General features: G+C 40.3%; 1 protein-coding gene across 1 annotated transcript; it reads left to right on the plus strand.

Moving 5' to 3' along the window:
- The first annotated feature begins 219 nt into the window (after nt 1–219).
- On the plus strand, nt 220–16442 carry ythdf2 (YTH N6-methyladenosine RNA binding protein F2). Its single transcript, XM_017476863.3, has 6 exons — nt 220–414; nt 610–634; nt 2626–2705; nt 3901–5505; nt 13302–13364; nt 15416–16442. Exons 1-6 carry the CDS (start codon nt 388–390, stop codon nt 15437–15439), a joined length of 1824 nt encoding a protein of 607 aa, XP_017332352.1. The 5' UTR covers nt 220–387; the 3' UTR covers nt 15440–16442.
- The last annotated feature ends 1749 nt before the right edge of the window (nt 16443–18191 follow it).

Genomic DNA, 18191 nt, shown 5'->3' on the forward strand with positions numbered 1-18191 from the left:
CTTCCGAGCATCCTCCGCGGACCGGGCCCGCTCAGCCATGTTGAAGTCAAGCCTCTTACGCACCACATTCTTTTTCCCCACCTGTGTTCCTGAAAGAAAAACCATCCGAATTACGATTGGCTGGATGCTCACAATTCCTACGGCCTATTGGTCAGACTGACTATGAGTATCAAGCAGTAGCCAATCATCATTCAGGAGGCGGGATTTGACCAAATCCGGGTAGGAAAAAACGTTCTTTCGGCGGAGGGACTGTAGCCCGCCATTGTGTAGACACTTAAGCTCTATAGAGAGACAGGGACACTTGGCTAACTCTCTAAGACATTTCCTACACCCTGCCGCATTGACTTAAAAAACGAAATTAAATACGCAGGCTCCAGGGAGAAAGAAATGTCAGCCAGCAGCCTTCTGGGACAGGTAAAGAGAGGCACTTTATGAACCTTTTACGAGCGCCGTAGCTAGCAGTGACTCTCTCTCTCTCTCTGTAGTGCAGTGCAGCGGTAGGCCTGACCACCTGCTGTCCGACTCACTGGTCAATATAAATCTCTTTTATTTTCCCCTCTTTTCATCCTCACAACTCAAACCTTCATGAATCACCTGGACCCAATCCAGAGACCGAAAGGCCAAGGAAACAAAGGTAAGCACACACGGAGTGAGAAGGCGGAAAGTTGCCCTGTGGTTTGTTGGCGTGTGAAGCTGAGGATCCGCGCGTAGCGGTAATGCTAACGCTAATGCTAACGCTAATGCTAACGCTAACTACACGACTAGCGTCTAGGCCTTGCGGTTTACTCCATTTTTTCCAACCCGCTTAAACGCTCGCACACTTTCCTCGCTTTGTATTTCGAGGCACTGTTTTGGAAATCTTTAGTCAGTGCGTTTGCTGTTAGTCTCGTGTGTCAAAACTGCGTTATGTTATGAGCCCACGTTAGGTTGCCAGTTAGCTAAGTAGCTAGCTGGGTAACGTTGCTAGCAAGCGCTCGGGCCAGGTTTAGTGTACTGAGGAAGTGCACTGAGTGATGCGTGTAGTGGCTCAGCTAACCCGAATTCTCTAGCTTAATGACAATTATAAGTGTTTTTTTAACTCCATAAGATCATTGAAACTCTTAAGAAAATAAATGAATAAATAAAAACAAAGTTAGCCAACTTTTTCACGGATTTAGAAGGGTTATAAACAGTAATTAATAATCGATAGCTGCAATCGTTACCTGGCGTCCTGGCTTGGGATGAATCACACATGCCTCTTTAGTCCTTATACAAGTTCACTTCGTAAGGTGTAAAAGGATGGATTTATACCCCCTATCAGGGTCACTGTACCAGGGGTGATTAAACTTTTTGCAGTCAGGTATCTTACAGTAAAGAAATCACCTCATAGACAGTCTTATTAAACACAACATTGATTTTTTAAAATTTTAAATACATTTAACTATTCAAGTAGATACAGTAGTCAGAGAATCCTTCATATATAGTGTCTTGAATGTTTATTTTCTTAAAGCTTTTTGTTCATGAAGTTTTAACACCCCAAGAATTAAAACAAGTGAAACATTATAATTAAAAATGTAGATTCTAAAGCTTTTGCATCATACTAAAAGCACTTGTTTTTTTTATTTTTCTGTTCTAGTTTATTAAAGTAAAAATCTCATTGTGTTCTGATCATGACTTTTAAAAATTCATGTAATGTCCATGTGTCATTGACAATAATATTTAAAATGACTCATCTTAAATACATCTGTTTTATGGGAACAGTAAAGAGAGACACACACACACACGGTCACCTCTCATGCCTGAGGATTCATGTAGTAGTGTGTGTGAGGTATAAGACATGGACGGTGTAGCGGATGCACTAAAAGTGAGTTTTTCACATTCGGTAGAGAAAATAAGCTGACCAAATAAAGCTCGACCTATTTTTACTCTGGTTAAGTATCTTCTCCAGGTAATTTTGACCTGGACTGTAAACACGGGTTAAAACAATTCAGTGTAAATGGCCACTTAATGACGCTTGTAATAACTAGAATGACAGACTGACAGTGCTGATGGTGATAGTCCTACTTTTGCATTGTTAAGTGAAATTAAAAGTAAATAATGCGTCGCTTGTTAAACTATTCTGACCACTGGTGCCTGATCTTTAAGCTCTATGGCGCTGTCTAGGATGCCAATCTGGGATTTTTTTTTTCCCCCGTCAGCAATCTGAGCACGTAGGATCGTAGACATTAATAAGTGTTTGCATAATATTGAAATATATTGAAAGTTTTTGATTCTCGTCCAGAACTTTACTGCGGTCTTTTCTCGTGTGCTTTTTGCAGACACGGGTTTGTCTGGTGTGATATTCGTCTCAGTGTTTTACTTTCCAAAATGGAAAGAAAATTGGTATTTTAACCTGCAGAAGGCAATGATTTTCATAAGACTCAAATAGAAGGGCTGAAAATTGAGCAGGAGATACGTTTCTACCATGTAATGCATGGATAAACTTGTTGTTCATTTAGCTCATATATTTTGATATGAATTTCCCTTCTCTCGTCTGTTCACATGTGAACTTGTGGTTAAGGTGAAAGTGGAATTTGTGTGCGGCTCAAGCCGAGGTTTGAGCCGGTTAAAGCTGCCCGCTAACCTCTTTTCTTTTTCCTCTTTCAGTGCAAAACGGAGCTGTTGCCCAAAAGGAGACTTTAAACGATGATGAGTTCGAGCCTTATCTGAACGCTCAGCCCAGACAGGTAGGTCCTGTTACAGATCCACACAATGGCGGGAGCCTGGAGATATAAATGGTGGCTCAACGATTGTAGCTCCTTGTTCGGTGCCTATTATCCTCCTTAATTGCATCCTGGTCACAGGCCTTTGTTTCCTGAACAGAATATGCTGTAACTGCATTGTTCACTGTTTCATTGGAAATTAACAATTCAGAGTATGTGCACTCTGCATACTTTTTTTTTTTTTTCCAACATGAAGGATGGAAGAATGTTTACACTTGGTCTTTCTGGGTGATTTTCAGATTTATGGAGAAATTTGCTCTTTGCAAATTGTGGGAAACTAAAAAGAGACCAGAGGCAGAAGTACTGTAGTCATGTGCAACTTGTTTATTTAGTGATACAGCACAAATGTACAGTCCTGTGTTGTTTTTTCTGTATTGCAGTTTACAAGATATTATCTGTTTAGAAACAAAGATCAGAAACAGAAGGATCTCTGGGTTCCCCTGTAGTAATTTTCTGCCTGTGTTTCTTCCTTATTTTGTGAACATGTACACAGAACCGTAAATGGTTTCAGTCGTTCTGTTTGCCACGTGTTGCTTATAAATCTTCAATCTCAAATACTAAATGTGCTTACTCTTACATTTATTTGTACCCTGAGGGCCAGACACTAAGGTGTTTTGTATTTTCATCTACATATTGTGTGTGACACTTGGATGGACACCCATTTTGCATGAGATGGATATGATATGGAATCAGCATTGAATTCTTGTAGATGTACAACACTCATCTAGCTTTGAAACAGTGGCATGCGGTTAATGAACACCAGAAACCAGTCAGTTGAAGTGTGTGACTGAGCACGTTCGGATTTAGTAAAACCTGAGGTCAGGCTGCATAATTTCTAGTCATGAAAATGAACGTGGACTCTCCTCTGCCTGGAGGTGCAGGCTAAAGTATTCCTTCAAGGGTATTAGTGAGTCATGTGAGGACTTAATTTTTGCTTTTTGCAAGTTTAAACCTAGCTCTTTTATGTCCTGTGCATTTTAGTGTCTCCCCATTATTGTTTGCTCAAAAACATGTACTTTAATTAGCTGAATAACAACGAAATATGCATGGCCCACTAGGTCAGATAATTTCATTATATCTACCACTTAATAGTAAGTCTTTTAAAGTTTGTGTTTTATTGTTATTTGTTTATTAACGGATTGTTTCTCCATCCTTGCAGAGCAATGCATATACGGCCATGTCCGACTCCTATATGCCTAGCTACTATAGCCCCTCCATAGGATTCACCTACTCGCTCAATGAAGCGGCTTGGTCCACAGGTGGTGATCCTCCCATGCCCTACCTGGCCTCTTATGGACAGCTTAGCAATGGGGAGCACCACTACCTCCCGGACGCAATGTTTGGACAGTCAGGAACACTTGGGAGCAACCCTTTCCTGGGCCAGCATGGTTTCAACTTTTTCCCCAGTGGGATCGACTTCTCTGCCTGGGGGAGCAGCAGCTCTCAGGGACAGTCCACACAGAGTTATGCCTACGCACCCAGCTCACTCGGGGGTGCTGTGATCGATGGACAGTCTCCATTCACCGCCAATGAGCCTCTTAACAAGGCTGTAGGGATGAACAGTTTGGACCAGGGTATGGCGGGGCTTAAGATTGGGGCAGGAGACATGACGCCTAAAGTTGTTGGTTCTGGACTGCCTGGAGGACCTTTGAATCAGGTATCAGCAGCTCCCAGCATGCCTGCACCTTCCATTGCACCTGCCAAAGTGACATCCTGGGCGGATATCGCCAGCAAGCCTGCCAAACCCCAGCCTAAGATCAAGACTAAAGGCACCTTGGGGGGCACAAACCTTCCCCCTCCACCAATCAAACACAACATGGATATTGGAACATGGGATAACAAAGGGGCGGTGCCGAAAGCAGCAACACCCCAACAGTCAGCACTGCCCACCAATGGACAACCACCCAATCAGGCCTCTCCTCAGCCAGCTGCACCTGCCGGAGGGGTGCCGCAGCTTCCCCTTACCAACGGACAGCTTGCACCCCCTACTGTTCCATTAGGTCAGCATCCCCAGGCTCCTAATGGGCAGCCAGGTATGGCTCAACCCCAACTTCAAGGCCCACCCCCTCCACAGCAACCTTCTCAACAGACCCGCTGGGTCCCTCCTCGTAATCGTGCCAATGGCTTTGGAGATGCAGCAGGCGGGGCCAGTCAGTCTCCTCCCAGTGCAGGAATAGGTGGTGTCAGTGTGCCACCAGAGCCGCACCCGGTTCTTGAGAAGCTGCGTCTTGTCAACAATTACAATCCGAAGGACTTTGACTGGAACCCCAAGCAGGGACGCGTGTTCATTATAAAGAGCTACTCCGAGGACGACATCCACCGCTCAATCAAGTACAACGTGTGGTGCAGCACGGAGCATGGAAACAAGCGGCTGGACACAGCATACCGCTCTCTGGGCGGAAAGGGTCCCCTGTACCTGCTTTTCAGCGTCAACGGTAGCGGCCATTTCTGTGGTGTGGCCGAAATGCGCTCACCCGTGGACTACAACACGTGCGCCGGCGTGTGGTCGCAGGATAAGTGGAAGGGTCGGTTCGATGTGCGCTGGATCTTTGTCAAGGACGTGCCCAACAGCCAGCTGCGTCACATCCGCCTCGAGAACAACGAGAACAAGCCAGTGACCAACTCGCGTGACACGCAAGAGGTCCCGCTTGAAAAGGCGCGGCAGGTGCTCAAGATCATCGCGGGCTACAAGCACACCACCTCTATCTTTGATGACTTCTCGCACTATGAGAAGCGCCAAGAGGAGGAGGAGAGTGTTAAAAAGGTAATCTTTCCCACTTGCAGAAGTGTGCAAAGTTGTCTAGACTGCTGTTGTTCCTGTATAAATAACTCATGGTGTGGGAGTTTGCAGAAGTGTTGACCAACACTGTCATTTTACCACTGCTATCTATCTATCAGCTGGTACCAGAGCCAGGTTTGAGACCAATCGCTAAAATGCCAACATTAAATGAACGCCAGTATTGTAAGTACAGCAGTTAGGGGTGTTATATTGCTCTCACTAGAGGTAGTTAGCAGGTGTAAGATTTTGAGTGGTGTTCTGTTTATAAAAAAAAAAAAAAGATCTTTTTAGGATATTTGATGCTGTGCATGCAACTGGACAATAAAACCCAACAGCGTTAAAGCACAAAAAGGTTTTGAATATCCCCACACTATTTGAATGTGTATTTTGGTTAGCATCTCATTTGGCAGTACATGATTTTTAACGATCTGAAACGTATGTGAGCTGAGCGAGTCAAATCACATGTATTTCTATAACACAAGTGTCGGCCAAAGAAGTGTTATACAGTAACAGTGAAATAAAAATGCAAGTAAAATGAATAAAATAGTAAAAGTCAAGACACAGCACACATGAAGGGAGGGGAAAACAGTAAGTCAAAAAGTCTTTTTGTTTTACGTCTACATCTTTGTTGTTGGTTATGTTTACTGAGTAAGGTGTTTGACTCGAGTACTTTGAAATCAATATGAATTTGATGCACTTGGGCTGCAACTAACGCTTATTTTGATAATCGATTATTTCTTCGATTAGTTGGATTGAAAGGCCAGTTTTTATTTTCTCTATTTTTTTGGGGTGGGGGGAAATATTTTCACATTCTGCCTGATGTTGTCCTTCAAATACTGAGCAAATTGAAGGCTATGAAAAAGGTATTAAATGTATATATGTGGTCTATATAGTGTGCAAAGAATATTTTATTTATATATATATATTTTAACAATATATATATATTTTAACAATATATATTAACAATATATTTTGGAAAAATAAATTGTGAAAGGCACTAAAGTTAAATCACTATATTAAAAACACTAAAAAAGAAAAACAGAAGCACAAACCAAGTGTTAACTGGTAAGAGGTTAAACAGCACACGCATCTGTCACATGATCTAACACGACAAGCCACGTTAATGCACTTGCGAGTTTGTTTGAAGCACTTAATATAAAACATTCTCATGTTTTGGACCATCTGAATCGTGCACTTTTCCTTCAGCAGCTCACTCTGTGACCTCTGCGGTTTTCCAGATGTGTTTTATTCATAGAAATGTGTTTTTCACTGTTGTGAAGTGACATCACTGACTGGGGGGTTATCCAAAGTGACATCACAGACCCGACTAATCCATAATCACATTTGTTGTCGATTATTTTAATTATCGATTACAGCAACAACTTTTGCAATTGTAGAATCTGGAGATAAGATGTTATCACTGTACAAAACTGTGTTTCAAATGTCAAGAGTAAAACAAAAGACTGATGATTGTGGGGTTATGCATTTCAAAAAATACCACAGGAGGATTTCATGATTTAAAAAGATTATCGAAGCGTGAAACTCCAAAGAGGAGTTTAGTATGATAGAAAGATTCGTCTTGTTTGAGGTGTATTATAAACCTCACGCTAGCTCTGCTAGACAACATTTGTTTTGTTTTTTTAGGACATTTCCCTCAATTTTCTGGGCTTGTAGAATTTTTATAGTATTTATAGGGCTAATAGCATTTAAGACAAGTAGCATAATAAATGGTGTCCTTTTGTACATTTGTTATTTGAAGGCAATAAATGCATGTGGCATGACAGCACATCAATCAGTCATAGTGAAAACAATTCACCTTTTGTGTCCCTTGTGAATGTCATTTTGAAGTGCTCATTTAACTGCCAGCATTTAGAGTATTTCAGCACCGCTGCATTTTAGTGCTAAATGTGCCCTGGTGCTAAACGTTGTCTGATTGATTGGGAGGCAGGTGAAAAGCTGCACTTTACGTTAGCTAGTGGAAAGCCTTCCCAGAAGAGTGTTCTTATAACAACAAAGGGTCTACTAAATCTGGAATGGGATGTTCAAAAAGCACATGTGGGTGTGATTGGTCAGGTGTCCACAAACTTTTGGCCATATAGTGTATCTACAGGCATCCTGTCTGCATGCACTTGCTAAACTGGGTGTACATGAGCCACACATCAGTTGTAAGAGGCGCCATCAGTGCCTTTTAACATAGGATGGAAATTATGGTCACTATACTTCTGTGTGTAGTAGTAGTAGTAGTAGTAGTAGTAGTATTAATTTGCAAGGTAACAATGGGCTAGATACTAGTTCTGTAGAAATATGTTCAGCAGTTGTCAGTATTTGGGTACTCAGACTTCTTTGCCCCTATTGTTAATACATAGGCTTTCATGTGGCAGTTCGATGCCTACAGTTTACATGCATGCCTAAACACATCTCAGTATTAGAGCCAGATTCACAGGAATTTAACTTTACATTTCCATGAATGTGCTTGGGCCCTGATGCAGGGAGCCACCCTGTAAATAAGAATTTGTCTTTGAAGCTGACCTCGTCGGACAAATTTTCTGTCTAAATTGTATTGTAAGTCTGGTTTATGCTTTGTCAGAAGTGCTTCCTCGAGCCAAATCCTAATGAACCTTCGAAAGCTCTGAGCATTTACAGTGCCTTCTGCTGATATTTGCACCCTTGGTAAATATGACAAAAGGCGGCTGTGAAAATATGTATTTATTGTTTAACTTTTTCGATATTTTGTTCAAAAAATATTCACAGAAATACTCTGCTCTCATGCATATCAAACAACACAACACTGGTTTATTTTATATATATATATATAAATAAAATGTATATGTATTTATGTATGTATTCATAACATTTTATAGCAATGGGTAAGACCAAGGACCATAGCTGTGATGTGTGGCAAAAGGTTGCTGAGCTTCACAAAATGGGATGTGGCTATAAGAATATAGCAAAAGCATTGAAAATGCCTGTTTCCACCACCTGGGCAATCACTAAGAAGTTCCAGTCAAGAAATGTTATGAATCAATCTGGATTTGGACGTGGGTCTATATCGTCTCCGCGCACTGTGAAGAGGACGGTTCGAGTGGCCAAAAAATCTCCAAGGATCACAGCTGGAGAATTGCAGAAGTTAGTTGTGTCTTGGGGTCAGAAAGTCTCCAAAATTACAATCCGAAGTCACCTACATCACCACAAGTTGTTTGGAAGGGTTTCAAGAAAAAAGCCTCTACTCTCATCCAAAAACAAACTCGAGCGTCTTCAGTCTGCCAGACACTACTGGAACTTCAAATGGGATCGGGTTCTGTGGTCAGATGAAACCAAAATAGAGCTTTTTGGTAATAAACACCAGGGGTGGTTTTGGTGCACACAGAGGGGTAGCCATATGGAAAAGTACCTCATGCCCACGGTTAAATATGGTGGTGACTCTTTAATGTTTTGGGACTGTTTTTCTGCCAGAGAACATGGACATTTTGTTAGGATACATGGCATCATGGACTCTCAAATATCACCAGATATTAAATGAAAACCTGACTGCCTCTGCCAGAAAGCTTAAAATGGGCCATGGTTGGATCTTCCAGCAGGACGATGATCCAAAACATTAAAATCACACAAAAATGGTTTACTGACCACAAAATCAAGGTCCTGGCTTGAACCCCATAGAAATCCTGTGGGGTGAACTGAAGAGGAGAGTCCACCAGCGTGGATCTTGAAATTTAAAGGATCTGGAGAGATTCTGTATGGAGGAACAGTCTCAGATCCCCTGTTGTGTATTCTCCAACCTCATCAGGTATTATAGGGGAAGACTCCAAGCTGTTATCTTGGCAAAGGGAGGTAGTACAAAATATTGACTAAAAGGGTGCCAATAATTGCTGCACACCTATATTTAACAAAAAATTTTATTGTGAAATCTGTTTTGCAGTTGTTTGTCCATGAGAGCAGAGTATTTTTGTGTTTGTGTTTTTTTTTCTTTTTGTTTTTTAAAAATCAAAAGGTTAAACAATAGAGAATTTTTCACAGCTTTCTTTGCTCATATTTACCGAAGGGTGCAAATATTAGTGGAGGGCACTGTTCGTTGTCCAACAAAGGAGCTAGAAATATCAGTAAGGAATAGATGAGTGTTTTCCCATTGTCTGTTGAAATAAAATGGTGTGGACATGATGGAAAGGAGAAGGAAGACCATGTGAAATCAGTCTAATGGAAATTATTTATTTGGTGGAACATAATAAAGCCGCACATGTGATGTAGAATATGTGATTCAGGGCTTTTGAATTTGAGGGTTTGAATGCTCATGACTCTTGTCATTCCATGTTAAACTTAAGTGTGAGCTCTTCAACGTAGATTCCATAAGAACTTAATCCTCTAGCAATAGTATGACTAGTTACAGAAGAAGTTTTAAAAGAAACAAAACTTTTCTTTTGCTGTGGGGAATGTGTTTAAAAGGCAGGGTTGCTCTGAACCAACATTAATAAATGAGTTTAGGATTTTCAGAGTGAGTTTATTCTCAAGTCTATTGGCCAGCCACTGTGGAAGTCCGTCCCTCCAGGATTTTTCCGATTGTAAAAAAATTAATGCAAAATCAAGCGAACTCTTCAATATTCAGAGGAGCTTGCAAGTTTTCAAAATAACTACAGATTTTCTGCAGATTTGGGCCAAGACGCATAAAGTGACCATCACAACACGCGTTCAGCCATAGCCCTTATCAGTGCACGTGTGTCAAATGTGTACAGCTAAAAGGAAGGTCTCATTCACCAACAAACCTCACTGCAAAACAACTTTGTGTAATTGCAAATTTACCAAGCACCAAAAAGCATAGCAATTTGTAAATTTGGAAAAAGTCAGGCTATTTTTTGGCCACAACAATCCGTACGTTTACATGGACAACAATAATCCGATATTAAGACGATACTCTGATTAAGAAACTAGCATGTCAACAGCAATTATTGATTATTTTAATCTGACTGGTGTCATACTCGAAGTAAACACAAATGGAATTAAGACGTGGAGTATTTCTGTTTTCGTCGCTTATGGAAGTGCATTGCAGACATGTACACGCTTTAATCACACTTAACGTCGTGTGGGAGTTTTCACCGCATTTTGTGACGGGACACATATACATACGGCAGCGCTCAACCGTTTTACGGCAATCGAGAGCACAGCTGCGTCCGAAACCGTGTACTTACCCACTATACAATAGGAGCTTCAATAAGCTCAATAAGCAGCTCACGGCTTCAATCAGTCGTCTATTTGCACATATAGTACGAAAAATAATTAACTGCACTTGAAGCTTTCATAGAATTAAAAATAAAACGCCCAAAACTGTATACGGTTCCATAACGAAGACCCCCAGTGGCGTGGGGACGTAATGACGTGTGCCGTTAATCAAACTATGTTCTATAACACGTAAAACAGGAACATGAAAGGAATATTCTAAAAGCGACTCATGTAAACACCTTAATCAGAATATTGTCTTATTCAGAATAAGGTCAGTAATTCGATTACTGCTGTCCATGTGAACGTAGTCAATCACAAACACTCTGTGAAATCCTGTACAGGCTGGGAATTAGTTTAGACGGTTATCATGGCTTGGGTGCTGGAAACCTGTTTTTTGGGGGGGATTTTTTAACAAAAACTTTCAAACATGGTTGCATAGGGAGACACTTGTGCCATGTGTGTACTATTACAGCATCACTTCATAAGAATAGTGTTTTGTGTGTTTAACACTTTTTGAATTGATTAACACCAATATTTTATCATGAACCTTCAGAATTATGCTGCAAACGTATTACACAAATTAATTGCACTATTACTTTGTGACCGTGTAGTTTGTGTCACAAGCTTCATGAGTCACTGCACATGAAAAACAGTTCAATTATAATCCCTGAATGAAAGTGGGTGTTTAGCCAGATACCCAGATGTTGTTTGCTAGTTATGTTGTCTGTCTGTTGTCTTCATCAGCAAGGTAAGCCCAAATCTCGCTCCCTGAGCTCGTCTTTCCTCTAGTTGAGGTGGTCATTTTATTTATTTATTTTTTTGTGTGTGTGAACATTTGCCACTGTGTGAATCTCAAATTTTGTGTTTTGATTAATCTGTAGACAAAATACAACTGCAGATTAGTGTTGGTCTATTTAAATGCAGAATAAAAAGTTGTAGACTGAATCATTTGCCATGTTCCAATATCTGTATTATATAGTATATTGTCCAACGCTGCCCGTCAAACTGCCTCTCCATTCAGCACAAAGAATTGTTTATAATGAAAATGCCGGATATGGTGTACAGTTACAATCCAAATGATTCAACCCCCTTTGCAAATCAGGTTTATTGTCAAAATCTACCGACTTTCAGCTGTTTGCAATGAACAGATCAAACAAAAGCAATTATAATAGTTAAATGCAACAAATGCTTTAAGGGATTTCCCTAAATTTAACTGAAAATGCAACTTATAATGATTTCTCCAGTTTCAAAAGTATTCCACCCCTTCGTGGCAAGCATCTTTAGTACTTTTGTTGAGCATACTTTTGCTATTATGACCTGCTGCAAACGAGATGCATAGCCGGACACCAGCTTCTGGCAGCGTTCCTGAGGAATCCTCATGGGCAATGGCCTCCAGTTCAGTAATATTCTTGGGTTTGCGTGCTGCAACGCCTTCTTCAAATCTCACCAGAGATTTTCTATGGGGTTCAAGTCAGGTGACTGGCCCTGTAGAATCTTCCAGGACTACTTCTGCAACCAAGCCTTGGTGGAATTTGAGGTATGCTTGGGATCATTGTCCTGTTGGAAGGTCCAATGTTGCCCAAGCTTCAGCTTCCTCACAGACGGCATGAAGTTTTCTCCTAGGATTTCCTGATACTTCAATGAATCCATCTCGCCTTCCACACGCTGCAGGTTTCCAGTGCCAGAGGATGTGAAGCAGCCCCGGAGCATCACCGAGCCAACACCATGCTCGACTGTGGACCGAGTGTTCTTTCTTCATTCTTCTTCCTCCAGACATACCGCTGATCCATTGTTCCTAAAAGTTCCGTTTTTGTTTCATTGCTCCACAGAACAGAATCTCAAAACTTCTGTGGCTTATTTATGATTTTGAGCGACTTTTCTTGTGCTTTTGGGTCAGTAGTGGTGTACGTCTTGGAGTTCTGGCATGGAAGATTTCAGTGTTTAGTACACGCCTTACTGTGCTCACTGTAACCTCAGTGCCTGTTGCACCAAGTCTTTCTGCGGGTCTTTTGCAGTCACTCGAGGGTTTTTCACAACCTGCCTTTTTAGAAATCTGGTTTCAGCCGTTAATAGCTTCCTTTTTCTTCCCCGCCTAGGTATTTCATTTATTTTCTGCTCCTAGCCAGTTCCGGTATTTCATGTCTTCCAGCTCAAGCACACCTGGTGCAACTAATGAAGCCCTTGATTAGTTGCATCAGGTGTGCTTGGGACAACACCTGTTTTGCATATTTGTGCTGTTGTGAGGGATTCTATTAAAGGGGGTTGAATAATTTTGAGACTGGAGAAGTCATTATAAGATGCATTTTCAGTTGAATTTGGGGAAACCATTTGAAGCATTCGTTGTGTTGAACTATTTCAATGGCTTTTGTTTGATTTGTTCATTGCAAACAGCTGAGAGTCTGTACATTTTGACAGTAAACCTGACTTGCAATGGGGCAACTGTATCTCTTTATTGCCAGTCTTCTTACATAGTATTAGCAGTTGCTGATGGTAGATTGTTTGGTTTTTTTTCATGGTTGAATACATAAAGTTTACAGCTTTTTTTTTTTTTCTTTTTTTTTTAACTTGTGCAGGTGGATGTCCAGGGGAGCGACCCATATTCGAGTAATCCCAGCCGGAGTCACTACAGACTGCAGGTAAGGCACACCTTGGACAAAGGAATGATGTTCACTTTGGTTGCTTGTCGGACTGCCTGATGGTGGATAAAACGATAATTGTGATTTATGGAATACTGAATTCTCAATTATTCACCCAATTTATGAACAAAACAGCATTTCAATTCAATTTTATTTGTGTAGCACTTTTTACAATAGACATTGTCTCAAAGCGGCTTTATAGAAATAAATAAACACGGTATACAGATATTAAAAGTGCGAATTTATCCCAATTGAGCAAGCCGGTGGCGACGGTGCCAAGGGAAAAACTCCCTAAGATGTTTTAAGAGGAAGAAACCTTGAGAGGAACCAGACTCAGAAGGGAACCCATCCTCATCTGGGTAACAATGGACGGTGTGGAAAAAGTTCATTATGGATTTATATGAAGTCTGTTTGGCCTTATAATCAGCCGTAGTCCCGGCAATCTGGAATTGGAGTAGATGAGAGCTCCATCCAGAGGTAGGACATCCGAAACGGATCAGACAGGTCCGGAGAGCTGAAAGGATCAGAATCTCAAGTATCTCCATAAAATCGTGTGGGGATCGACAGAAGGAGAAAGGGAGAGAAAAGATTATTAGGTCTGTGCTTAGCGTAACAAAGTCTAGTCAGGGTAGGCTTGAGTAAACAAATACGTTATAAGCCTAGACTTAAACATTTCAGTGTTTTGGATATTATGAGACTATATTTGATCAAATCCTTCAATGCGATACTTTGAAGGACACTTAGTACAGCATGCCCTTATCCAGAGCAATGTATAGAAGTGATTTGTAGTGTCTAACATGATGAGTTTTGCATGCATGCATGTAGTGCAATAAATATGACTCCATTTAAACACCATGGAGCTAAAGGTCTGTTCTAAGTTAGTACAACATGAAAAGACATGCTAAATAGAAACAATATTAAACTAGACTCTCACGTGAATGGTGAACCCGTAATTGAATACGTCGGAGTCCGCTAAGCTCACCAATGTTAAAATCCATTATGTTAAATTGTCCAGCTGGCTGAAAGTCACGATTTAGCCAGCGCCAGCACGTCCCTGTTAAACGACTGAAAGTCCAGTAAATAAGCTGATATGTTGAAGCCAGGAAGCACTAAAATATACAGTGTAAAAACCACCCTGTTGCATAAGCACCATTCTTCTAAATGATTACATGTTTGGAATTCGCTTAATTACATCTGATTCTCGTGATGGTACATTTTGCACCTTAAATTAGCTAAGAAGAATCGGAGACGTGTAGAACGTCTGGCTCGACCTGATTCTGGTTTGAACCAGCAGGGAGTAGGCGGCCAGAGGAATATAAATAGCACAAACTGTAAAAACGTTGATGAATTTATTTCAAGCTGTAAAGCTGAAATTGTACATGAGGCTTTGGGGTTTATAGAACCGTAATTTCTAGAAGTTCAATTCAGACTTCAGTGGAAACTGCTGTATAAAATGCCGGGGAAAAAAAAAAAAAAAACACAAACAAGCAAACCTGTAGGTGTAGTAATACTCTGCCCTGTTGCTGGTGCGTTAAAATAGATTTGATATCAGCTAATGGTTGTGTTGCAGTCGAGAGTCATGGGTATACTATGGCTTTATAAAATCTACATAATGTATCTCATGGACATGGTGGTACTCATTTTTATAAATATTTGCTGCTGTAAATATTATCAGGAGCAATAAAACAAAACACAGTGTGATGTATATTTGTTTTTTTGTTTTTTTTCTTTTTTCACTATAGTCTAATATTATTTGCAAATAATTGAGCTTTTGTGTGTGGTGAATTTTTATTTTATTTTTTTTTATTGAGGGTTTTTTTTTTGTTGTTTTTTTACAGCCAACCAAAATTCTTTAGTCATGTGAGATTGTCCAGTTGAATTGTATTTCCACACAGGCTTTTTTTTAAATAAAAAAAAAAACAATAATAAATGTTAGCAGTGAGTGTATATGTATAAGGCATCAGCTACACCAGTCTTTACAAAGCCCTGTATTTGTTATGAAGATTTATTTTCTTTGATTACTGATTTCTCTCACTTTCACTTGTCCCTAGGATCGTCAAGGACGTGTCAAGTAAAAGCCACTTGTTTTCGGGGAAAAAGACTGACATGGTCCTGCTCTCCCCAACCATACATCCAGATGTTTTCGCTGATTATTCTGGGGAAAGACTTAACCAAGGATTCAAAGCAAGAAAAAAATGAATGAAAAAAAAAACCCTAAATGAAGACTCTCTTGATTTCTGTTGACTTAAAAGACTTACTTTGAACTTGTAGTAAAGGAAAAAAACGATTATTCATAGGACTACAACTTAATTCTGTAGGATGCTTAGGTGATCATTTTCGCTCCTTTTTTTTTTTTTGTCCCATTCTTTTTTTTGTTGTTGTTTTTGTTTTTTCCGCTGCCTCCTTTTTTTTTCCACTTTCCGTTTCTTTTTTTAACTGTTCTGTTTTTACAGTCCAAGAGCAAGGCTTTTTCTGCCTCATCACTAAAGTCTATAGTGGATTTTTTTTTTTTTAGTATTGGATTCTAAGGCCCTGCCTCAACTGGCAGTCTTCTTTCATTTCTTTGTTAATCCCTCCCCATTTCTTTTTTATTTTTATTGGGAATGATCTCATCAGGATGCACAGTGGGAGTGGCCTTTTCAGTGGCTGTTGCATTGTGAATAATCCTACAGTAGCCTGTGCGAAATGTCATTGCCTTTCTCAAAAAGGAAAGATGTCCTTATTTCATAACTTAATATCATAACGAATATTCTGGACTTTTTTTTGTTTTAGGCCTCTGGTAAGAGCGGGTTTTGGTCAGGACAGTTTAATTAAGCAAAACACCAAGAAATGTTAAGTTTGTCATTTGTAAGATTTTTTTTATTGGTGTGCAAAAATGGGGGCTTTTGTTTAAAAGTCTTTTCTGACCTTGTTTTTCACCTTTTTCCCTTCAAGTTAAAAATGTTGCTATGGGCTGCTCTCTTCTTGTCATCCATTTTTCTTTCTCTTCTCTGTTTCTTAAGTCAGCATCGAGGTGGGCTATGGACCCTCTCTTTCTATTACTCAGTTCATGAAAATAAATGTGGTATACTCAGCACATGTTGCATTCTCCCCTTGTTTGACTACATTCATCACTTCCCCCACACTAACCCATATCCCAAATCGCCTGGTTCTACCCCCTCACCCTTAATCCCTTCAGTAGCCGCCTGCGTACTCCACCCACCATTCCTGTAGTATGTTAATGTTCGTGCATTTAAAAGGGGTCCTGCAAAACTTCTGGCACTGATCAGAATAATAAAAAGCTGCTGAAAAGATGTAGTCTGTTTCAGTTTTGTTTGGATGCAGTTGTGCATATAGCCAAAACAAACAAACAAACAAAAAAGCCCCACAAGATTTAGCATGCAAGATGAGCGGAGGGTGTGTGTGATCTGAAGGGATATGATGATCGATTGTGCTGCAAAAGTGGCAAACTTCAAAGCCGTGTTATTGAAATTGCTGTAAATTCAAAAGTTAGCGGAAAACGGAGTTACATATTGTGTGTTTTGTTGTATTTGATGTGTTGGTGGTTGTTGAATGAGTGAGAGTGTGACTGACGTGAAAGACTTTGTAGGTTGTTGGTGGTGTGAAAACACTTCAGACTTCTCAAGTGCTGGTTCTGCTGACAGCTGAAATGAGGCTATGCTGGTGAACAGATGACAAATGATGTATGATCTAATGTTTCATATCGACTTGGGTGTGCACGCACAGGCGTTTAACCAGAGCAGACACACTAAGTAATTGGGTAGTGCCAGTTTTTGACTCTACTCTGTTGAGAGACACTGCCTTTTTTGTGTGTGTGTAGTACTTTTAACAAGACACCTTGTCACAAAGCAGCTGTACAGAAATCCAGATGTACATTTAAATTGCTAATATGCAAACCAATAGGTGACATTGGAAGGGAAAAAACTCTGAGACAACATGAGGAGGAAACTTTGAGAGGAACCAAAGTCGAAAGGGAACCCATCCTCTCCTGCGTGATGCTGTATAGTGCGCTTATAAACGCATTATTCTTCCATGACTGGATACTATAACGTCCAACTGTTCTTAATCTGTTGAAAGGATGTTCAGTATAAGTGTACTGTGAAGATGAGCCCTGGGATCAGCACAGGACCGTCTTTGTTGATTCACATACTGCCCAAAGCAGATTATGTGAAGGTCTCACTGTTCTCAGGAAGAAACCTTGAAAGAAGCCAGACTCAAAAGGGCACTAATTGTCATCTTGTGTATATTAGTTGGATTGTACTGTACATTCTTCCTTGACAGCTGAATACTGTGAAGTTAGTCAGTACTGAATATGTTGAAAGGATGTTCAGTGTGAGCGTGTTGTCAATGAGTACAGGACAGTCTTTTGTAGTTACAGCAGAGGTTCTTGGGTGAAAAATATAGAATAATCACTGATCAGTATACTCCAACAGTAGCTAACAGCTAACAAAAACCATTATGGTCTTTACTTGTCTTATACAATGTGCACTCGCAGGAGATTGGATAACTTGTTTTGTAGGTTTAAAAGTACAAGGCTGCCATGTTTAGTTTGTCACCTCAGGGGCAGTCAACATACAGGATGATCTGCATCTGTGTCTGCTGTTATCTTTTTACTTTTTTTTTTTTAGTTCACTGCAATGGTTCGAGACAGAGAGTATTGGCAAATGGTTTTGGTGGATCAGCGGTACACCTTACAGTCAGACACAGAGTTTGAAGCAATTAATGTTAGTCCATATGTAAAATAGAATATCATTTGTGCTTGAAGGTCGAAGTCATGAACGTAATTAGAAGTCATGCCTTGTTTTCTGCTGCACTACATGAGTTTAT

The sequence above is a fragment of the Ictalurus punctatus genome, chromosome 9 (genome assembly GCF_001660625.3).
Source record: "Ictalurus punctatus breed USDA103 chromosome 9, Coco_2.0, whole genome shotgun sequence".
NCBI lineage: Eukaryota > Metazoa > Chordata > Actinopteri > Siluriformes > Ictaluridae > Ictalurus > Ictalurus punctatus.

Excerpts from the sequence above, each read along its gene's own strand:
- ythdf2 (XM_017476863.3), top strand. The coding sequence starts at position 388 with ATGTCAGCCAGCAGCCTTCTGGGACAG. Across the intron at positions 415-609 it reads CCAGCAGCCTTCTGGGACAG|AGACCGAAAGGCCAAGGAAA; the intron begins GTAAAGAGAGGC and ends GACCCAATCCAG. Across the intron at positions 2,706-3,900 it reads TGAACGCTCAGCCCAGACAG|AGCAATGCATATACGGCCAT; the intron begins GTAGGTCCTGTT and ends CCATCCTTGCAG.